This window comes from Idiotropiscis lumnitzeri, chromosome 5, assembly GCF_059441095.1.
Source record: "Idiotropiscis lumnitzeri isolate Australia: NSW breed Sydney's pygmy pipehorse chromosome 5, RoL_Ilum_1.0, whole genome shotgun sequence".
Lineage (NCBI taxonomy): Eukaryota > Metazoa > Chordata > Actinopteri > Syngnathiformes > Syngnathidae > Idiotropiscis > Idiotropiscis lumnitzeri.
Genome location: NC_142395.1, coordinates 15,410,531 through 15,434,945, shown reverse-complemented (window position 1 = coordinate 15,434,945; position 24,415 = coordinate 15,410,531). Strand labels below are relative to the sequence as shown.

The 24,415-nt window shown below is 42.7% G+C and overlaps 1 protein-coding gene across 2 annotated transcripts in view; it reads right to left on the bottom strand.

The window, feature by feature from the left end:
• LOC148337035 (transcription initiation factor TFIID subunit 4) overlaps positions 1-24,415 on the bottom strand; it is an 87,657-nt gene that overhangs the window by 17,533 nt on the left and 45,709 nt on the right. For both annotated transcript variants that reach the window (XM_088295342.1, XM_088295343.1), the window contains one exon: positions 8,758-8,880. In XM_088295342.1, coding sequence (XP_088151468.1) covers positions 8,758-8,880 — 123 coding nt within the window. The remainder of the gene's footprint in view (positions 1-8,757; positions 8,881-24,415) is intronic.

The following is a 24,415-nucleotide window of genomic DNA, read 5'->3' as shown; positions in this document are numbered from 1 at the left end:
GAAAATCACACCACAAGTTTGGCACACCTATCTTTTCTCTTTGCAGCACCGCTCAAGCTCCGTCAAGTTGGATGATGGGAAGCGTCGATGCGCAGCCATTTTCTGATTTGAGACAATCTTGTCTCGGACGCCTACAGCCAATCCGATTAACTGCATGTGTGGCTTGCACTGTCACCTCTGGGCTCTCACATAGGACACACGTGCGCCATTCCAGATCATGTACAATCAACTGAATTTCCCACAACATCTTAATTGTGGAAATGTGATGCACCTGAGCTTAATTCTGAGCTTTGTGGCAAAAGCAGTGGAGGTCTTGCCCTGTATTGAGATAATATTTCAAATGACAACTGAATAAATGCTGGCATGCTAAAATACTAAGAGAACTAATAAAACTGAAATATGATAGCCGTTGCTAAGAGAACTAAAAGTAAGAGAGCAATACAACAATTTAAAGCCGATCGCTATTCTGTAATGCTAATATTTGGAAGTTGGTATGCTAAAACATAGCGGCAAACATGAACGAGGACTTTTTTTTTTTTTTTAACCAAAATTTAATTTTGCCCATTTGGCTGTTCATTGAAGTGAACTATTCCTTAAGAAAAAAAATTGGGATGTTAAAATGCTAAAGTACGACTACATTTGTTACACTGATGAATGGCAAGATTCTGAATAACCAAAATGCGAAAGCAGATACTGTAGATATGGATTCTTGATTCTTGTCTTATATTCAGGTGCAAGAGATTAGAGAAAAAACTAACATGCTCGCCGTTTTTCCAACAAAAGTCATAACAGGAGTTGAAGTGATGTCTCAAGAGACTCGACACGTTCATCGGCTACGTGTTGACGACTTCATTAGCGGAGCCTGCAGTTTGGTGCCGTTCCAGCACATTCTCACACAGTCAAAAATTGGGAGATTTTGGTATTTGTCCTGTCCCCACAGGATTTTTTTTTCTCCCGCAAAAGGCGTAGGACGCGACGAGTGGGTCTGCGCTTCCCCGGCTCCCCTGGCCGGCAGGCTGCAGCTCAAGAGCCCAGCCTCCGTCAGCACGCCTCCGTAACGGCTTGGCGGACGAATTCATTCTCGGAGAAATTTAATTATATCAAGATTAACAAGGGAGGTAATTAATTTCTTTAAGATTGGTATCTTTTTGAAGCGCCCCAGGCTCAGCTTTGTTGTCAAAACTGTATATTTAACCATTATTCCAGAGCTACGAAATGAGCGAGCGACATTAATATGGATGTATAGAAGTATCTTATCTAAATAGGACCATTACACTCTATGTGCCAATATGTACATTTATGTAGAGGCAAGAATGTACATTCAACAAAAATGTTCCAAAACGAAGCATCATACACTTTTCAAGACTGACTATTAAAGCCAGGAATATCGGTGTTGCTATCCTGCGTGAATCGTATCAACATGAAAAACAGGGATGAAGACGTTTGGACAATTTTCTGGACGTCTGAGGTAGTGTCACAGCCCTGACAGAGGTGGGTGGTAGACCATGTGTCTACATTTATTGTACAATTGTTTTTTTTTTAACGTGATGCCTGCAACACATTCCAAAAAAGCGCAGACAAGAGCACGTTTACCACTGTGTCACTTTTCAGAACACTCAACAAGCCTTTGGGAACTGAAGACACTAATTGTTGAAGTTTTGCAGGTGGAATCTTTCCCTCAAAATTTAAAATGCTCAACAGTCTTTGTTGTCATATTTTCTCCTTCATAATACGCCACAAATTCTCCAATGGTAGACAGGTCTGGACTGCTGGCAGCCCAGTCCAGCACTTTCACTCATCCTAACGCGCATGATGTGTCTTGTTAAAATAAGCAGGGATGTCCCTGAAAAAGACATGGCCTGGATGGTAAGATGTTGCTCCAAAACCTGGATTTGCATTTCGACAATGGTGCAGGTTACCCATGCCATGGGCACTAACCCACGCCCATACCATCACAGATTCCAGCTTTTTAACTTAGCACTGATAACAGCTGCTCCTTTTCCTCTAATGCTAATGCTGAGTGTAATTTCTGTTGGTATGACGAATTCGGGTGGCGCTGGGACAGCGGCTACTTGTTGAGACCTGAGTCTAAAAAAAGAGAGCGAAATGCGCAGCACACTCGAGCCACCATCCAGACATCACAGGTTGTACTTTGACTGGTGGATGCAACACTTATTTTCACCAAGTGGCTGAATCACACGTCATATACTTAGCAAGTAAAGTCATGTAAGTAGCACATGTATCAACAAACAAAAATTTGCCAATGAAAAAACGAATCAGGAATATAGATGTACAATTTAGTGCTGATAAATTACCTTGGCTAAGGTCAGTACTGGACAACCGTAAGCGCGTTTATGAAAAAAAAATAAAAAACAACATACTGTAGTTAGGGTATTAATATTACTGAACATGAAGGTCATAATGCTTTGATAGGGAACGATACGTTATGAAAACAATCATGTATAGAGTTAGCATTCAATGCTGCATTCTAAGTGTTCTAACCTGTGCTCCGCGGTGCACTGGGAAGTTGGCAAAGGGCAGTGAGTTAACGCTCCTGGCATCCAGCCAGGCAGGCCCTGCGAGCATCTCGAAAGCCTTTTGTCGGTCTACGCTGCAAACAAGTAATCGCCTTGAGAAACTGAGTCAAACTAATATCACAATCTTCTTGACTTTACGGAACCGATAGCCAGCATCTTAGTGTAGCTGCTTTTAATCGTGTTTAAGTGGAAAGCGGGGGGGATGGGATTCAAACAGAAATTACTTTGCTTCATTACAGTCTGATGATGCAGTACTGCGCTGCACTCCGTTGTTTTCATGGGCTTTTTTTTTACAGGAGTAGTAACAGGACAGATGTTAGCAACAAAAGCAATTTGTCAACTTCAGAGAGATTTCAGATTCAAATTTCAGCTTGGGCATTGCTGAGTCGAGTGTGAATCAGTGTATTTGTTGATACATTAAAAAAAAAAATACAGGAAACAACTAATTTTCTGATTTCCAATTTGTTTGCACAAATGAAAAATGGGGCAAAAAATAAAAACTTGCTGTACTTTATGTGCCCTACAAATTGGCTTGAAACCAGTCCAGGTTGTAACCCACCGCTCACCCATAGTCATCTGCGATAGACAACAAGTTACCCAAAACCCTAATGAGGATAAGACCTCTAGATGGACAGAATTCCATGAAATACATGTACTGATAATGACCTTTTCCTGCTGGCAAAAAGGAGGCCTTTATTTGAGGGAGAGGTTTCTAAATGCCTGATAGCAACGATTGATCCATCTTCTATCGTGTTTATCCTCACTCGGGTTGTGATTGTGCTGACGCCTATCCCAACTGGCTTTAGGCAGAGTACACTCACACTTACATTCACACCTTTGGCCAATTTAAGCAGCAGCAAAGATTTCAACCTCAGAGCTGTGAAGCAGATGTGTTATCCACTCAAACTGGAGCCAATATTTGTGTCAATACGCCACACTCATAAAGCGTTAAAGCCATCCTTGTACATTAGAGGCAAGTAGGAGGAGTAGAACCATCCAGTAGGCATGACATCATCCACCAAAGGCCCAAATCCCCCGACAGGGGGTAAAGACATTGAGGCGGTGGGAGGGGAACCCACTTAACAACCGCGTTTAACCCCTCTCGCTTTCACTCAACCGGTCCCCTTAACAAAACATCCCGCCCCGGCTGGTCCGAGCGCTTCACCCACGCCCTCCCTCCCTGCAGCTCCGGAAACCCTGGCGCTCTGTTAGCTTCCTGTTTGTCTGGCGGAAGACCCCAAGAAAAAGGGCTAAAGATGGAGGGACAGTGGTGAGAGGGTGGCGAAAAGAAAGAGAGACACTCCAGAGTTGGGATTGATTTACTTCATTAACCGAGATTACAAGTTTAACTTACAAACCAGAGGTCAAAATTTCTCATTAACAAGGGGGACCGTGGAGGACCTCGGGGGGCTAGGAGACCACTCTTATTACTGACTACACATTTCAATCTGTCTTTGATGTTCCATGTCTGCCTTTCTAACCCCCCCACCCCCCACCATACCACCCGTACCCCTCCCACTTTTGGCAGCGAGGTTGATTTTAATTGTAGCTATAGAACAGAGCGTGGTTTTGCCTCGAAGCCAGCCTCCACATCTGTAGTGAGTGCAGCTTTAGTGATATTGGGTGCAGTCCATAGCTCGGGGCTCATTTTAATGGTTCCCCCCTCCACTTCACTCCCCCTTTTCTTCATTGGAGACTCAGATTGTTTTCCACGTGATTCCTGTTAATTTAGCTGGAGGAAAGGGCATCAGTTTTCCTTGTGCTCCCCCCCTTACCACCCTTCTCACTCTATTGCCTCGCTCTTTCTGATCTTCGGCCTCAAAGGAAGAAGGTAAAATGCAAGACATTTGATAGGGCGCCGCGGAAACGGCATTTAAGCGTCAACAAACAGGACCCTCTGTGTTACAAACGGGGGCTGGATAATAAGTCTTAAGTGTGTCAAGGATGTGTCGACGCTCTTAGCAACAACTACATAGCTCTGTTGTTTGGGTGGAAGCAATATATTTCTCGTTTAGTTTTCTTTCATTGTCCAAGGATGCTGTTATCGTAAATAACTTGGGAGAGGACCAATTGCATTAATCATAAGGCACGTGGGTGAGTGTGGTGTGGATGACTTATTTATTTTATTTTGACTCAGGCAGTCTCAACAAGAATCCCGCAACACATTACAGCCAAAGGTAGAATCCTGGTTGTTATTGTGACTTTTAGTGCCGTGGCGAACAATCCTGTTTGTGGCGGATGCCCCAGACTAGCAGTGGCACCACAATCGTTGTCATGACTACAGTTCTTCTTCTTCCACTTTCACATCACCAGCACCAGCGACACCAACGATATGTACATGGTGGATGTGCATGTGCACCCATGTCCCTCAATTCTAGTTATTCAATTACTTTTTATTGTGCAAAATTGCATTTGACACAGATCAGCCAAAGTTAGCGGTAAATGTTTTTTTTTCTCAGGGGAAACTCCTGTATAGTATTTCACACATCATCTCTTGGTATCTCAGGCTACTTATGTAAATCCCTATCCCCGGGCAATGGGCAAGTGGTACACACCCTGGACTGGTCGCCAGCCAATCACAGGCATTTGTAGACCATTCACATTCAAAGCAATGGAAATGGACTAAGATTATATTTTTTTATTGATATGTGAGGAGGGCTGAGTCAAAAAAAAATCCACACAAGCACAGGGAAAACATGCAAAGTCAAGATTCTGACCCAGAATCTCTAACTGCAAGGCAAATACACCAACAGCATGCACATAACCATGCCGCCCCAGATTTGGACCTTTGAAGACAGACTTGTCACAGTGTATACAAAAGGTTCGGTTAACTTTCCTTCGACCCTCAGCTGCCCCTTTGTCATTCCACTACATCCCTCCTTCTTCCTCAAGGTGCTTCACCCTCAACTTTTTATGCCCGACTTCAAAAGCCACTGAGTGCTGATTAGGGGGTCGAGGCTGCAGGATGGTTGGGTGTGGAGGGGGACTACTGAGCGACCCCCAACTGAGATCCACCGCTGGGTCCTAGCAGCTAATCCTCCCTGCGGAGTCCTGTAAGGCCCCCTTTGTTCCGTCCCGGTTCGCAGACACTCGCAGTCTTGACGGGGTTTCACAGCCCTCGGCGGTCAGCAGAGGTTGCAAAAGTACGCTCACTACTTAAGTAGTCAAAATACGTACTCTGGTAAAAGTACTGATTCAACTCCTTTACTTATGTAAAAGTTAAAAAGTACAGACTCTGAAATGTACTTAACTTCACTACCATTGATGGGGATAGAAGCCAAAAAGTACATTAATTTTACCTAGGCTGGCAATTAATGAGATAAGTTAAAAAAAAAAAAAAAAAGAGGTTTTATTGTCAATTATATGCAATACACCTTTTAATAACTTGGCACAAATAAAACCTTCACCCAAAGTAGTTTGCCTCTTATCAACTTGCGTAGTGTTCAGACTGAGAAGCAAAATTCCTTGGACATGCTATCAAACCATTGTGATCCATAGCTTTGCTAACTTTGTGAACTGAATATTGACGTGTGGATCAGTACTGAAATATCTTTACTGTAGTTCCAATACCAGATCTTTATGCTCCAAAAGCCAATCTTAAATCAAAATATCGATACTATGGGTACTTCAGCTGTTTAATGCATATCATTAACAGCAACACGGTGGAAGGTAAACTAAATTTGGGTTTTAAATCCACTGTTAGTGGATTTTCAAATGAGAAGGAGAATTTTGGAACAATAATATCTGCTTGTTTTTTTATTTTGGCACAAAACAACACTTTTGCCTATAACAACTCTCTAAAACAAGGCTATGGATGGGGAATAGCTTGCGTCTCTAAATCGATTTATGTTTTCTGGTCCACATTCTTCCAAGTTGCTGCTGTTTTGTTTTTTTTTTCCTGCAGAAAACGTCATACTCAAGTAACTTTCTGAAAATCAACTTAAGTACCTTCACTGGGCCCTTGAATTAAAACAAGGGAGTTAAACAGTGTTACCTGAACTGTGTCACAGAGGTGAGGAAATGAGCAAACAGGGAGGGATGGGATAGTATTGCAGGAGCAGGATCTCAACAACGCCATTATCCGTCTCATAATTGAAGCACTGGCATGGCACTGAAGGGCCGCCTTTGTCTGGGATTCATGCGGAAAAGCTCAGGATGCGATGTCAGAGGGAAATAATCAGCGTGGGCCCTCCGCAACGTCGGGCTGCCCGCCCGCCTGCCTGCGCTCCTGGCCACGGGAGCACCCCCCGGCTCATTTCTGTGGAGATGAAATCTATGACAAGCCCCTCAGTGAAGCTGAGAGCAGGCAACAGTCCAGTAACACCCACAGGCCTGCAGGCATCCTGTGACCCCCTTAGAAAAGTCACATTCACTTTGCTCTGGAGAAAGGAAAGAGAACGCCGCCGGCTCTCGCAGCCCATGTGAAATGAAGAAATGTGAGGAGGTGAAATCCAAGTGAAAATAAGTTAAGATTCCCCCCCTCCTCTTCCTTCTCTGCCAACACTCCAGAGGACTGTGGTTTTGCCTCTCTAATTAAACATGAACAGGAAATTTAACAAAAAAAAAATGTAGATTTATGTTTGTGCTGTATAACTGCATTTAGGAAAGCAGCTTTCTTTTCTTTTCCTTTTTTTTGGAATGCAGCAGAAGGTCGCAGGCGAATACCCATCAGGCTAAAACATTGTGAAAGAGCTCGGCACTGCGCTCAAGGAGCAGAAGTAATGCTTTTATTTTATTATTTATGCCTTTTTACTGGCCACATTTACTAAAGCCCGGCATACCGAGACAACACGGCGGCTCGATACGAGCGGGTTATTTAAATGACCGATTTCGCATTCAAAACCCGGCCTCGTTTGAGATGAATCAGACGTACGGGCAGAATATGTGGAATTTCAAATGTTCCCGCGGATCGCCCGGAGGGAAAATGCGACTTTGTGGAGCAGCGGCAGCAGCCACGCATGACTTCATGTATGACCCGGAATATGAAACTCGAGTCTGTGCTTTTGTTTATTATACAATACAATGCAACTGAAAACATGACATAAGGCACTGCAGTGAATACTCGCCCATTGGTGAATCGCCAAACGTAATCTCCACCACTTGCCACGGGAGTGAAGTGAATAACGGACTGAAGCAATTAAGGAAGTCAACTTAAATGAATGATAAAACATATCGGCAAGGAGAGCCACCGTCACTAATTATTGAACAGGGCAATCAGTGAAATATTCACATACAAAATGAAAACACTCACAAGGAGCAGACGCTCACACTGAACTAACCGGCCAACCCGAATTACTTCAGTTCCTGATGTCACATGTTAGGCCACGCCTCTTAAAGGTGTCTCACCACATAAATAGTGTGTTTGCATGGCTTTTGACTTGATTACACATTATCCATCCAACCATATATTATCCAATTAGCTTCTCCTCTATTATCTTTTACACAATAAAGTTCAAATGTAACTATACAACAAAAGTGGCTTACAGGTGATTGGATTGGGGAAAAACACGTGAAAGTGCATATGCTACGTAGACTCTCCCTAACTTCTAAAAACCGAGGTTGAGGTCGAGCTGTATACCTTCAAATAATGTATGTCATTGGCATCAAATACTGTACTAGTTTTACATTTAAACAGAGCTTTGACATCATCTTGTAGAGTTCCAGAAAGAGCACAAATCCACCAGAGGAGTTTATTAGTGACCGGTCAGAAAAAAGTGGGTAGGTGAAATTGTGTATTTATGGGCTCTTCATTCAAAGTTTACTGCAGTTACTGTACATAGTGCTCGGAAAACTACCAGCAATCCTGAAAGTAAAAGTGAAAGGTCCCAATTTCAATTTTTATTACTATAAATTCTTGTCAATTCCCATGGGGAATTCCGAACTTTGGAAATTCCCCAAATTTTCAACCTCATATACTCAGTCATGTTGTGTGGATCGAAATTTGTTTCATTCTTTAGCATTTTAGTCCCTGCGACAGCAGCCCTCGCATGTTCACAGCATCCCTCCAAATCGCTTTAATGTCATGCCCGTACAACTCACAGGGCCTAAGGACATAATAAGCATGATGTGTGAGGATTGCTATGATATCCTAATGTGTTAATTCCATCTTCTAGTCCGCAATATATTTCTTTCTTGGGCATTTTGTTCTGTTTCTAAAGGAATCAACGAGTTGACATGGATGTACTTTCAATTTAGGGCCTTAAGCCGATTACGTTCTTACCTCAGTCCCTGAAGGGGTGGCCCCCGGCGAGTCCACCTTGCGTTTTTTGCGGGGTCCAATTGCCGCTAGTGCTGTGAGGTTAGCGTCCCGCTGCCTCATCTGGGCCAGTTCCTGTTGCTGCATCTAAAAAAATAAAGAAACAAAAGCATGTCAATATATTTAAAACAAAAACATTTTATATACTGCACAAAGAGTGTGAACTGTGGCGCTCATGGAATAACCTGATGTCATTTCATTTTCAGAGCTTTCAGGTGGCAGGATGTTTATGTGCACACGGACATTGATATTTTACATTGTTGCTGTTTTACTGGTTCTATTTTTTGGTGGTCAGTCCACGTCTTGGATAAACATGCCAAATTTTTTAGTTTCAAAACGAAAAGGCCTATTTCCTTCCTTTATGCTTGCTGAGTCTGTTGTGGGTAACGTAAATGTACACATCAAAATACAATTGGGAAACTGGCTTCAAGGGCTGAATTTAATTTGTTTTTTTAAATAGGAGAAATCCATCCATTTCCAGTTTCTGTGGCGATTATCCTCGAGGGGTGCTGGAATCTATGCCAGCGGACTTGGGGGCGAGAGTTGGGGCACATCCTTAACTGGTCAATGTCATCTGAAATTGGGCAAAATACCCATAATGACCACTTTCAAACCCAAATGGCTAGCTCCGATGTCTTTTTGTTTATGGCTTCCCGAGACTTTTTTTGTGTCTACTCATGATAGACATCCATCCAGCCATGATATTATATTTTATTGTGACCGATAAATATGTAAAAAAAACATCACACAACACTGTGTATATACAATACAATACAATAAAACTTTATTTATATAGCACATTTCACAACAGCTGGAGCTGTAACAAAACGCTTTCCATAAGGTATAATATAAATTAGCGAGAAATTTGAAATTAAAACACATTTACATACATACATATACAAACAGTACCAGAAGAACAGCAAGTATAACAAAAACAGCAAGGGCCCCAAAAGAGAACCCTGTGGAACACCATACGACAAAGGGGCGGAGCAGGACTCAGAGCAACCTAGGCGATCACAAAAGGTCCTGCCAGTCAAATAGGATCCAAACTACTCTAGAGAGCTATAACTAATGTCCACCTGGTGCTGAAGAATACTGTGGTCAACAGTGTTAAACGTCGCAGTAAGATCTAATAAGACAAGACACACACAGTCTCCAGTGTCGTTTGCCAGGAGGATATCATTCAAAACTCGAAGCAGGGCTGACTCTGAGCGATGCATTTTCTTGAAACCTGACTGGAAAACCTCCATGGCATTGTGTTCATCCAAGAAACATCTTAACTGCATGTGCACCACCGTTTCCAGCATTTTAGAAATAAAAGGCAAAATGGAAATGGGTCTAAATTCGACAGCACACATACCTACCAAAATTCAGGACTATACTGGATTTAAGTTTGTTTGTTGTGTTTTCTTAACTGATAGCACAACATCTTCTGGAAATGGCCACAAAATGAATCATTTCAAACCAAAATGGCAAATGTCTTGTTTCATTCCGGGCATGACGTTTTTATGGGAACAAGCATGACAAATTTCATGTGGCTTAAGTAAAACTTGTTGTGGGGGCAAAATTTCCCCAAAACAAGGAGACTGAGAACACGTTTGTGCGCATGTGCGAGGTGGCGGGTCCAATCACATGGTCGCCATTGCGGCGGGTGCATTTAGGGGGGGCTTGGGGGGGATTGGATGGGGGTGGGCGTGAGTGGCACTGCCCAAAGTAATGTCACGTCTTGCCGCGGGCCTGAGGGGGAGCCCAGTGTGGCTAGAAGCCGCCCTTTCTATTGGTTGGATGTATGAGGGCCCGAGGCAGGGGCACAGTGGGTGTAGCATGCAAACACAAACACAAACACACACACACACACGTGCCTCTTGTATCTAACTTGGCCACAGCACTGGGGGATGCGTACCCACCAGCCCGCCTGTGTGCCTGCCCGCTGGGGCTGAGGCGAACAGGGACAATCAATGTGCGCTTTCATGTCTCCCGTGTTCTTTTATGTTATCTCCCAGCATGTGTTTGGCCGGGCACACGTTGTCTGATCAGATTGGGAGGGGGTGGTGGGCGTGGAGGGGGGGAAATTTACTTGCAGATGCTGGGGTCCGTGGAAAAGGTTGCTTTGGTGTACAAAGTAGGATCTAAAATGTGCATGCAGTTGCTTGTGATATTTCTTCCTTGGAAGCCCGCCGGCAAGGCCTGGCCTTTAGGGTGTTGCCACTTCACATTTAGCACGGCGGAACTGTTGAGAAATTCAAACGCACTGACAACACAACGTCAGGGTGGAATAATGGCAGCAGTGAAGACCGGCAGAAAATCACAAAAAAATTGCTTTTAGAAAACAAGTTTAGGTGGAAAAATAAATACACTCTAAAAAAAATCATTTGGAGAACACAGTGTTAGTGAATGACACGACTGCTTCGCATTTCAATTGGGGCTACTTGCGTGAATTTCGACTCTGAGCAGGATAAATGTTACCCAGCTTGACATAACATCATATTCGATGCAATGCATCTATACGGAACACTTTCAACAGAAACCCATTTCATGTCAGGTGGAGATTATCATCATGGCGAGTTTGTGAACTATAGGAGAAACATGCTACGATTATCAAGACAAAAATATAAAATTGAAAAAAAACTTGACTTGCCCGGAACGACTGGAACAGCCTGCAGCCACACAACAAACCATTTTGCCAAAAATCCACTGACAAAAGGTCAAGAACTGAGCAAGGCGGTAGCATGGATTTAACCAATGACAGTGAACTCTGTGGGGTCACTTTAAAGACGGCGCAGACTTTCCTCTTGATGGCTTTCGATGAAATTAATGGGTGGATAATAATAAAAGATGGATGACTCTGGGTGGATGGCTCCATGAAACAAATGGATGGATGGCTGGATGATTGCTTGAATGGATGGATGAGCGGGTGGATGGATGGCCCTCAGTAGAGCGCTGGCTTCCAAAAAGGGAGAATCAGCTACACTCAAGATGTGCACCAACAAAAAAATCAAAGCAAAAAAATATCAAACGATTTCTTTCAAACATGTTTAAGCCTATATATATCTAAAAGAGGGCCATTATAGCTTTAACCAAACATCAACAATTATCAACTGTAACCATATTAACTTCTGCCCCAAACAACACGCAAATCTAGATAGGCCTAACCTTAAAGAACCCTACTGCAAAATGGGTGAGAGAGCTAGAGAGAGAGAAAGAAAGAGAGAAAGAGAGAGAGAAGGCTATCTTACTGATGGCACCAGGATGCCGGCACCCCGGCCTGGCAGTTGGCACCAGGCATCTGCTCCCAGCGCTCACAGCAACTGCCTGCGTTTTCAGATTTATGACCGTACGATAAATAAAGGCCTTCTTTTTGCCATCTGCAAGCCCTCCATCCCGTCTATGCTTCCAGTCACTGACGGCGCTGGGGAGACGTATTTCTGATTTCAATCTGGTGCCGTCGCGCCTGGTCCACCTTATTCAGATGGTGGATTGTATTCATGGTTGGAAGCTCTTATCTTTTTTTTCAAACTTTAAAGTCTAACAGAATTTCATTGCAATGGTTACAATACGAACAATCATCTGACACTTGTACCGTGTGTGTATTTGGTCAAAGAACACCTGTAACAAGGAATTTGCCAAAAATGGCCGCTTGAATGCAAAATGTGTTGACTTCCCATTAGTTTTCAGAGAGGACTTCTTGGGACTTTTTTTGTGCAGACTGTCATGATAGATTTGTTTTAAACTTGATCGGTGAAACTGGTTTTGGTGTGTGTGTTTTTTTTTAAATATACTGGGAAGCATTCCCAATCGCCTCAGTGCACCGACCCTGAAAAAGTGTATCTTGACACTTTTAGCTTTTATGTTGTCCTAAACAAAAATTTTATTGTTTTTAATTACATGAAAAAAAGTTGCTTATGCACTTTTGCTGCAGCCAAATAAACAAAACAAATATTTTAGGAGCATGCTTTTTAAGAGAGCAATAAAATTACCTGTGCAACCATTAATGAGAAATTCATGCAAATTTCTGATTAAAAAAAATACTAATAATAATAAAATCATGGGTGTTCAAAATTGCACTGCAATGTAGTTCAAAAGAATTGTCTGAATTTGTTATTTTAAAATGTGGTTATCTCAAAGTTCTATCAATGCACAATCAAGGTACCTTTTACTGAATGCTGTAAGACAGTAAATAGAAATCCATCAAATCCCAGTCTTTAACGCAAGCAAATCAGAATAAAGCACAACATTCGTGTTTGACCTTGCCGCGATACAGACACCATTTAGACAAACTAAAGGTTTGCACAGAGATTCATGTCGACTGCTGGCAGGATGCATACATTTGCCGAGTTCCATCTGAGCCACCGCACAAAAATGAAAAATATATGTGTTTGCAAAAGGGTCTCAAAAAGCAGCGATTCCGGTCGTGCCCTTTTGAAGCGCGCAGATGGCGACTTGGAAAGTCAAATTATCAACAAAAGGTCAGCATGTGTAAAAACATTTTCACAATCAATCTAGCTTGGAAAGCACTTTGTTGAGGAACCGCCACTGCATTTGCTGGTCACGTGCATTTGTTGGCCATCGATTGTGAGCTCACCTAAACACCAAGAGCACCTTTTGAGAAAAATGGCCGCTTCAACCCAAAATGGCAGATTTCTTTCCCATTTGTTTTCCCTCGCGTGGTCTTGAGACTTTTTCGCAAGTCCAGTGATGATAGAGTGATACACAGAATTCAATCGCTGATGCTGTTCATTTGAGAATGCAACGCATCACTGGTCTTCAGACCCTAAATGTCAGTTTGTGACAACCCGTACTGACTCATATATCAAATTAAAGCCCTAAATCAGGGATTTCCATGTACATGATTTGTATTGGTGGTTATGCCAATGAGTGTCCTTTAAATTACAGCTGAAAATAAATGCATGTTATGTCTTTGCTTCAATGTTCCTTCAACTCTTGAACAGTTTGAATGTTCTGACAACTAAATCAACAAAATGGAAGCCTAAAATACATGAAGACGTGTGTTTGGCTCGCCATGATGTCCAACCTGCCCTTCTTCGTCTTTGGCTGTTTTTAACAAAGCCTTGCCTTCCCCCCCCTCCTTCCATCTATCCTGTCTTCACTCCCTCCCCCCGTGGCCCGAGGGGAGGCTCGCGGCCGCCCAGACGCTTACAGACAGATGTCCTTGGCGAAGCACAACATGCTCTGCTTGACGTCACAAGCGGCTGCAGGGTTGCGAACGGAGCTAAAAAGAAAGCGCCGGCTGAAGACGGAGCCATTAAAGGCTGACCGGACCCAATGCAGCCCCCATTTTTTTATTTTGATTTTTAAACAAGACACAGCAGGTAGCTTCACCTTGGTGGACTGTACTGCACTTTTGTCGACTTTTCTGCATCATGTAATTATACTCCCTCCTTCGATTCTTCACATACAAACGCAAGTCTTGGTGTGAAAGTAACACCGCCAATAAGAATATGCAGCACCCGGGAGGACATTGTTGGCATGGAATCAACTCTAAAGTTCACAGGTAGAAAAAGAAATAAAGACAGAGCAGAGCTTATTTACAAGCCATAGTGTGGATCTGCTGTCAGATTTTTTAAGATCACAGCAGCTTTTGGTGAATCAGTAGTTTTACAACGTAGTTACTATTTATAATAATAATAATAATAATAATAATAATAATAATAATAATAATAATAATTTTGGGGCTGGGCAATATGACTTAAAACTATATCACAATATAAGTATTTCACATTGGTCGATATCGATATAGTGTTTTTTTTATCTATTGAACTTGGGGAATGGTTGAATTCAGGTAATTTTATTTTAACAGAATACTTAACATAAGACTTAAAGAAGTCAACACAACTATGAAAAAAAAAATCAAATAAGCTTTTAAACATAATGTACATCGTAGGGCTGGGTGATATATATAATTATTGATAAATATGGGACTACTTTATCTTTTTAGTGGACTCATTATTGTCATAATCAACATGCTGCGCGCTGTCTACAACACGCACAAATCCACGGTCGGGAATGCTTTCTGATTGTTTTCTATATACTTTTTCGAAGGCATTTTCTAGTGATATCGATCATGTGACTGTCGCGATACATATTGATATTGAATGTGTTTTTATTGTTGTTTTATGGTTATCATCTCAATTTGCTATATAAATGTATTATTATTAATAGAGATAGAGATAGATAGATAGAGAGAGAGAGAGATAGAGCGTAAGGAATGTTTCCAGGAGGAAGAAGCAATTATTTCTAGCCCTCGGCCCTGCCTGTAACTTAGGTCATTATGAGGGTGTTGTTATCGTGACCACGGCAATGGTTCTTAATATGCACTTCAGGGCGCGCCCACTGACTCCAACTTGGAGATTTAGTTTGGTACAGTACAAAGCCGGACCCAGTTCCCACATGGAACACATCAGGTAAGGGACAGGAAGTGGCAAACGTCTACTCTGTGATCAAATGCAGTGCAGCTCAATCTCTGGCACCTCTGTCAAGGCTTGCAATATTTTTATGTTTAACTGATTTTTAAAATGAGACAGTTCACATTTTTGATAAAGCAAATAATGAACACGTGTGCTCTTATAGTTTGTGTTCTCAGAGAGACAGCATCGACCGAAAGGGAATCTATCTATAATCGCTCAGGACACCTCTACCAACAATCGCAAGTCTCCTCCACTAAATGAGAAATCTGATGCAGTACTCAGACCGACCTATGAGAGGCAGCATGGTGAAACGGGTTGATTCCACCACACCACAGGACAATCGGTGAGGATAATCTTTTAGAGATATCTGAAAATTAAGTCCTCTCTCACTTTGAAAGGAAGAATTAGTGTTAAAATCAGCCATAGTGCTACCGGGATCAGTCCCGGAACGCAGGATACTCTTTGGAGCCATTCGCTGGCTTTGACCAGAAGGGACTGAATCTGTCTCAAAATCAGCCCGATTACTGACATGTGTGCACCACAGCATGGACTGTTTTTACTAACATTTGCATGACCTGCTAAGGCACCAAGAGGGAGGTGTTCAGCCCGTTTCGAGATCATTAAAATTATTGCTGATGTAAGGAGAATTTCCCACTTTAAATGTCCTTCCACGTCGTCTCTTCGCTTCGTCGTCGAGCAGTCAGCCTTTTTTTTTCCCCCATCACTTTTTTTCTCAGATTGGATGCTCAACACCACCCCCCCCTTCCTCCCACCTCTCTCTCTCTCCTTCTATTGATCACGTCTAATTTGCATCCAGGAAAGATGAAAACTCACACATTCGCACTCGTGGAAAGAGGACGCCGCCAATGATTTATTCATTTTGAAATCAAAAAAGAAGAGGGAGGTGGATGAGAAAGGGGGGATATCTTCATAGGGGGCAGGCGGGCGACTAAGCAGCCTCTGAGCCTCTCCCTCTCTCTCTCTCTCTCTATGTGGCCCCCCGGGTGGGCACGTGGTGTGCAAGCGCTCCTAATTAACAAGGTGAATCATGTTGCCGCTCTCTAATTAGCCCAACATGACAATCTAATGGAAACACGCAGGCCCGATGCCGGCGCGCTCTTGTCCTTCCTTCCCCCGTATGGACGCCCGCAGTGACGACACCTTGGGATTCAACCACAAAGCAAAGATGGGACAAGAGTTGGTGTGAGGTCAGAATTCCGTGGGGGGGATTTGCAAGGTGAACGCAGCCCCCTTTTCTTAATTGAAACGCATCCCCGGCACCTCGCCATCAGCATCGCTTGGGCGCGCCCAATTCCCCCGTCGCTCGCGCTTCCCAAGGAGCGCTTGGAACGCCGCAAAGACAAAAGTGAAGCTCACAGGCGAGGAGCCGTGTCGCTTTCTCCCTCTGAGGCAACAAAAAGAGAAAAATCTCCTTGTTTTCCTTCTCATTACAGCACTTTTGTAATAGAGCAAAACACACACGCAGGAACACCAAAGGTACCATTTTAAAAGAAGCCAGAAGAAGGGTGTTGTTTTTTTTTTTTCCTCTTCTGGTTCTTACAACATGACTTGAGGTGAAGAAGAAGGAAACGAAGGAAAAAAAATCAAGTTCAAGACCACAAGATGACAACAAAGCAACAAAAACAAAGACGTTGTACTCTTCAGGAGCGCTGCAATGATGATTCAATTGCAGTGGGACCTTGACTAAGTCACAAGTGCCCTTAAGTTTTTCGAGGCACCTAGGGCAGGTGTCCCCGACCGCCGGGCCACGGACCGGTAGCGGGCCGCAAGGGATCTGGTACCAAGCCTTACTGGGAGAAGTATGAAGAAAAAAAAAGTTTTTCTTTTTGTTGAGAAGAGCGGTAGACAGATTTCAAATCGTGTTGTGTCGTTTGCAAAGGATTTGTCTCAACAAATCTTTTGCGTGAACATTCTGAATGGAATCATTTGGTTGAGTCTCAGTTGAGGTGAGCTCAGCGACGAGCATGCGGCACAATACAATACAATACAACTGCATTTGTACCGCGCATTTCACAACAGCTGCAGCTGTAACAAAGCACTTTCCATGTGGTGTAATATTAATTAGCGGGAAATTAGAACACAAATTAAAACACATGAATGGTGGAAATATCACAGCACTGATCACTCCATGCGGCCAGAATATACGATCCAGTGAGTGGGATATGCAAAAAAACGGGAATTCTCTTTGAAAGTCAGCGCAGAGAGTGAGGAGGAGGAGGAGTGAGGATGGATGAGGCGGATAGCCTGCGTTTGGGCCTTCCTGCCCCAGGCGTGCCTAGCGGGAGTGAGAGCGCCGAGCAGTTTTCTGCTGGGCCAGAAGAGGCGAGCCTATGAACTTACGCATATAACCGGCTTAATACATAAGAGAAGAAAAAAAAAAACACACAAAAAAAAACGGGCCAACGTGTTGTCCTTTGACACGCTGAAGCCTGCTGCCTCTAGAGGAGCGAGGCCAATTGCCCGACGGGTTCGCTGGCGTGGGTGGGATCCGGTCCGGGATTGCGCTGACCTGGTCACTTGCGGAGGATGCCAGACCAAATGAGGAACAGTACGCAGATTCACAAAAAAAAATAAAAAAAATCCTTGCCTGCTCATTACGTGTGCAACAAGGTTAAATATGCAAATGTCGGGCATATGTCACAGTAATAATCGTACCAATTTGGAGTCTCTAACATATAAACAACCGGGGCAAAATGAGAGGTCCAAAAGTTAAGCCAGGCCAGAAATCAACTCAGCGGTAGAGGTTCAAGGCAATTCAAACCTCGCTGGTGATTCAAAATGGACAAAAGGAATCGCCAGGGCGCCTTAGGGAAGATAACACTTGAGGAGAATTATTCCGACAAAGGCCTCAGAGAGAGAGAGGCTCAAACACAGGAATGACTGTGGGCAAAAAAGAATAGAGAGGAGGATGGACTCTCCGTGCACTGAGCCATCAGAGATGAGCACCTTGGTGTGTGAGTGGGCTCGCTGTTGGCTTTCGCAAAACATCTTGTTACGTTCAACCTTTTGTAAAATCCTGAGAACACCTATTATGAAAATGACAAACCAGAAAACGCATCATAACCTGCTTCTATGTGGATTCTTTCAATTTCAGGGAATCCTGGAGCAATTCTTCGGAGGGACTCTCAAACCATCTGGGAACAGGGACCCCTTAGAGTGGATAAGACCCCCACCCCCACACCCACCCCCACACTCCTCACGATTTTTTAAAAATAAACACCATGTGTACACCTCAATGACAGAGAAATTAAAAGAAATGAAAAAAACACTTGGTAAGCTTTTAAGTCTGTGAACGCATATCAAAGGGATGTTGTCCTACCAATTATGATGATAAAACAATTTCACAGCACCTTCGGGGCAGGGAGTTCAGGCGGAATCTTAACTTTACAGAAAGAACAGCAAAATACAGGCGTAAGTGCAAATAGGTGGGTTTTTGCAGCTAAAAGTTTTTATTTTTACATCACAATTGTATTCTGTATGTTTATTCTCTCTTTATCGCATTTACTCATTGCACAGAGCCCCCCCCATTTTTTGGGGGGGTGGGTCTTTCTGCGTCCATTGGCAGCCTGCAGATGCGGCGATGATGAATCTGTGGTCGCGCCGCATCTCGTGCCGCCGACACGATGATGTATCTCCACTGGCCTTCGCACCCTCCACCCCATCCCCTCCCCAAAGACTTTCTCCGGCCAAATGCACCGACACGGCGACAACAAACAGGAAGCGAGCTCCGCGATTTGCCCATTGATTTTCACCGGCGGGCAATTTGGAAATAGCCCATCTGACCTTTCGGCCAAATGGCGGAGGAAGAAGAGGCCCGAGACCAACCCTCTCTCTCTCGCTCTCACTCTCTCTCTCTCTCTCTCTCTCTGGCTCTCACACGCTGCCGGTGACACGTTTAAATACCAATGCAATTTGACGCATATTTTGATGCAAGAGGCTGCATAGTAGCAGCATTACACATGTCTCCAAAGTCTTGCTGATGCCATCTAAAGTTTATTATTGGACAAACAACCATTCACATAAATGGAAAATTTAGAGACTCCATTTAACCTTATATGCATGTTTTTGGAATATAGGAAGAAGCCGGAGATTCAAACTCTCGATTGCAAAGCAGACATGCCAACCACTACTCACAAGGTTGCTTAAACTCAGTTTCACTTCACATTAATTGGAATGCAGCCGTCCATTGCTTGTCCTCATTATGGTCGTGGGTGAGCTAGAGTCTATCATAGCTGAGGTCGACCATCGAGAATTGAGTTGAACCGGGACTAACAAGATATCACACCAAAGTCAGAATTAGGTAAGTAAGCCAGTCAAATCCTTTTCGTGCCAACACTGAGCTGATAAGTTCAACTGGAACTAAAACAGTGGGTCAACACACAATTGCAAATGGCCAGCGAATATTTAGCTTATAGCATACACAGTATATACTACACAGATATCAGTAATATACATACTGTACATTGACAGACTGCTTATATTACATGTGCATTTTGCTTGCAACCCCCTCAAATAGCTTTTGTGTTTTTTTCATGAATGTTTTCTTTCCAGAGAAAAACAAAACTAGGTTAGCCCATCAATGGGTGTTCAGGCGCATGTTTTAAGAACATGTTGCTGCAATACTGGATTGTATTTTATTGAGGTTCTAAAAAATAAAGCTTAACGTGAAAAATTGAAGTTCACGGGTTTGATATTAATGTACGGTAAAATAGCCCATTCATAGTTAAGTTCATAAACAGAACAAAACCAGAAGTAGAATTAGAATTTTCAGTCAATCTTGTACATATAAGTTCCTCAAGCGGTGAGGAAGTTATCTCATGTGCATCGCAGTCGCTGACTGCTTTATCATCCTCGCACAGGCCAAAAACATACAAGTTATCCTCACGAAAGACACTACGTTGTCAATAGTTATGAATGTGTGAGTATGCGTTTGTTTGTATGTGCCTTGTGATTGGCTTGCAACCAGTCCAGGGTGTATATCGCCTTGAGCCCAAAGTCAGATGGGAGAGACTCAAGCTCACCTGTGTCCCGAATGATGACGTCTACATGTAATGCAGGAAGTACTGCAGTAGATGCTGCTGTTTTGGTTAGCAACTGTGCTCAAATGGGCCCTGCAGTTAATAGTCTTTAATATCTGTGGGTGGACGACAGCATCAATAAACTTGGATAATTAACGTTTCTACTGGTTTGTTTGTTTTGCTGAGGGGAAAAGGAAGGCGTCGATTTGAGGGAGACATTAATTTCAGGCGTCTGTTGGTTCTCTAACTTTATAGGTCAGAGGACCCATGATCGGGGAGACATTTTCCCAAGGAAAGTGTAAATGTTACGATTAGAAAGAAACGAAACTTTTATATTCATTTCCCCCCCCCCCAAAAAAAAGTTTGATCCTTTGCAAAACAAGGACATATTTTGCCAGGATAAAAAGTTATCATCTTGTCAGAATTGGGTAGCATTTTAATTCAAAATAAAGTTAGAACAATATGACATAAAGATTCATGTTATAACAAATACAATTCAAACCTTCCTCGTAATACTTCATACTAAGTACTTTTATTGCTGAAGTTGCATTATTCTCTACAAAATAGGACTATATGCTTGAAAAATGCACCATTTGTTCAGACTCTAACTAAAGTAATACACCTTCGTTGCAAAAAAGAGAAAAAAAAAATTATATCGGAGGATTTAATTGGCCAAAGGAAGGAGGAGAAATTAATATGTATTAATTAGTCATTTATTCTGTTTGTTTTATTGGCGAGCCGATCCTCATCCAGTATGCATTTATACGCTTTTTGAAATGATATGATCTAATCATTTATTGCAAGTGACTTAGCAGACCCCCAAGCTACGGCTCGTGGTTTGAGAGCGGCTGGCCGTATTCGCGGGACGGCCACTAAACGATATCATTGCGTTCTCCTTACATCATGGTTACACGCTGCGCTAATCACTCTTATGACAGCCCAACGCCGGAGCGTTGTCGTGTTCTAACGTCTCTGTTCATCATTGTCACAACACGGCAACGTTTCAGAGGAGTGTGGGGCGGCGCCTCGCTCGCTCAAAGCGCCTTTGCTGAATTTTTCATGTTGCCGCCTCGTATCAAAGAGGCCTGGAGCACTTGGATGGAAGGAAGGATGGATGGAAATATTACTGCGATCTGGGATTCTGATGGGGCCGCTTTATTAGGTACACCTGCACAGCTTCTGTGTTGAATCTCATTGCAAGAAGTCATATTACGCCATTTTTCACAATTGAAAAGTGTCGTTTATGTGGTTTTGTCAAAACAATCCAAGACCAATAATTAGAAGATAACTATTTATGCCTTTCAGAGGGGGGTGATCCCGTCCCGTACTAATGAGCCACTGCTTGTACTTCTGGGTCAAGGCCGAGGAACAGCGTTTGTTACCATGCTGACCATAGGCGGAGGTAGAACATCACGATGAGGAGAGGGGCTAGAGCCCAAAGTCTGCCTGCAGGTGGAGTCAACACACCCTCACCAAACCACACCAAGTTAAAGTATGTCAATAAGTGTAGCAGATCTGTGCATGTGGTGCATGCAAAACACAAATATTAACCCCATCTCCACAGCCAACACTTTCAAAATGACAGTATATTACTTCAAATTTCATGACTTTGTAATATATTTGAGGTCATTTTGGTCATGTCGATTAAGTGAAGTGAGTAAATGTTATAATCAAATGAAAAAAAAGGAAAATAATAAGAGCGAAGGAGTCATAATTTTACTTCATGATAAAACACTGTATTCACTTAAAATTTTCAGATTTTATTTTGATTATGTTTTGGACTGATAGGGCCACATTGAAAATTTCACAAAGTACAATTATTTGGAAAAAATTTACTTTGCATCATTTTGATCATCTCAATTACACAACTGCGAGAGGGGACATATTAAAAAGAAGAAGGTTTGTTTCTCTGAAAGTTTCCCTTGAATGGAAAAATTTTCATTTCCTTTCATTTTATGACATGCCACAGTATTTTCATTTTGTGGCTTATTTTGAGTCATTTTGGTTGTTTCAACATGAAGATGACTATGCAGCAATACCTCATTCATAAATTCTTAGTAAAGAAAAAAAAAATTACGAAAGAAACGATTGCAAGAATCTTACAAGATTTAAGTCATTTCTTTTCATGGAAAATTAGTAAGACTTGTTTTTCCTTAATTTTCATAATTACGACTTAAGACAAACTGTAATTGCATGAATCGCTCGCCATTGCTTTTGCAAAATTCCAATTATTATGCAAAGTGATGGTTATCATCCATAAATAAAAGGAGGCACTATTACGCTGATTCCACTACACTGGCATCAAAAGTTTTGTGCATTCAGAAAGAAAAATACATACGGAGTATATTTTTCAACACTTAAAGGTAAATTTTCCTCATTGGCAGGAAACTGAGTGCTTACACTTCTGTTCAAGAATATAAAGCCAATGAATTTAACGTCTCCGCAATGATGGTGGCGATTTCTCCACGTGTTTGTACTATACAGTACATGCGTGCTCCAGGAGAGAAGATCTAGGCCTCGGTGGAGTGTCCGAGCCCTCGTTATCCTGATAAAATTTGCGCAGATGTGTGAGCTGCCGACACACTCTGCGGTGACACAAACAGCCAGCTCTGTTGCCTTGAGCTGCGCAGGTGATGGAAACGTGGAGAGGCACAAGCCCTGAGAAACGACGGCCATTAAGCGACAAAAAGAGGAGGGGGGGGTGTTAGATATACGTACAGTTCAGAATAATAGCAGCTTGTTTGAATATAGTGAGTTAAAACTATAATAGCTTTATTTTACAAATTGCAAACATGAAGGAAAGTGTATCAACTGTGTTCTACAGAAGAGAAATACATGTGGTTGTATAAGTGCCCTTTCTAAGAAAAATAAACATTTGGGCTACTGCAAACTACTTCCCACTCTTTTCTTGAAATTATTTTCCAGGAGTTCTTGGTACTTTTCCAGGACTTTTTCACCAAATCGTTTTTTTAACGCAGCCCAAAAGAATCAGCTGGTAATTACAAGACACATGCAGCTGACATTTTTATCGGTTGCTGGAATTCATCAAAACAAAAGTTCAGGGTGCAAAGTATTGTACTGAATGTCCCCGCCTTTCCTGAGCAGATCACATTGGAGATGTCCCAGATTGATACTGTGGAGAAGACCTTTGAATGATTCACGTATCAATTTGGCTCTTGTCGGTTAGCAGAAAGTGATCCGACAGGTAAGAAAAGACAAATTATTGAGCATTTTCCAATCTATGTCGTCATGCTTAGGTTTGACAAGAAAAACGCAACAGATGTAAAGCTGTTGGTCCGTTCACAACACAACTGTATGTTTCCCAAAAGGAGCTTGCTATAATCTCAGCGTATGTGTGTGTGCGTGTGTGTGGTGCGAGCTTGGCCACATCCACTTGACGAGCACACTGCCACTTAACAGGGAGAAGATCCACTTTGATCACACGGATCCCCCTCGGGGGTCCGAACCTGTCGCGCTGCCTATTACACGGGCTCATTTGCATACACGGGGGCTTATGGTTAAGGGCTGAGATCTGTGCATGAACGCTCTTAACCGGCACGGGAGAAAAAAAAGACGTCCGGGTGCGAAGACGTCGAGTGCTGCCATTCGCCGGCGGAGAGCGGCTCATTGCCTTTGAAGGTCACGAGTTCAACGCCAAGGAAAGAAATCCCCCAAATGAAAGTGTTTGGCCCGCCCGGAAACAATGGCAGGGTGCCCTTGAGAAAGACACTTACAGCTGCTGCTAAATAGAAACGGAATTGCGGCCAGTGGTCACGCTGAATACAGAGCGTAGAAGCACTCAAGTATATACATAGTTCTTGAAAAAAATGAAGAAATAATCGGCACTTTAGGCATTTTGACAAATTTTCATTTTCCGTAAATAAATGCCAAAAAAATATTTGTACTTAGAAATGAGGCGTAATGTCAATTGTTTGTACCCGAAGAATAAAAAAAAAAGTTTATTTTACGTGTTTACCTTCCATCCATCCATTATCTGTTCCGCTTCTCTTTACAAGGGTCACAGGCGTCACAGGCGTGCTGGAGCCGGACAAACTAACCAGTCACCCAGCATGCCGCCGTTACTTGTTTACCAATAAACATATAATTATAAATAGCAAAATCCGAGAAACAGACAATTTTGCAGTGACCTTTTAATCA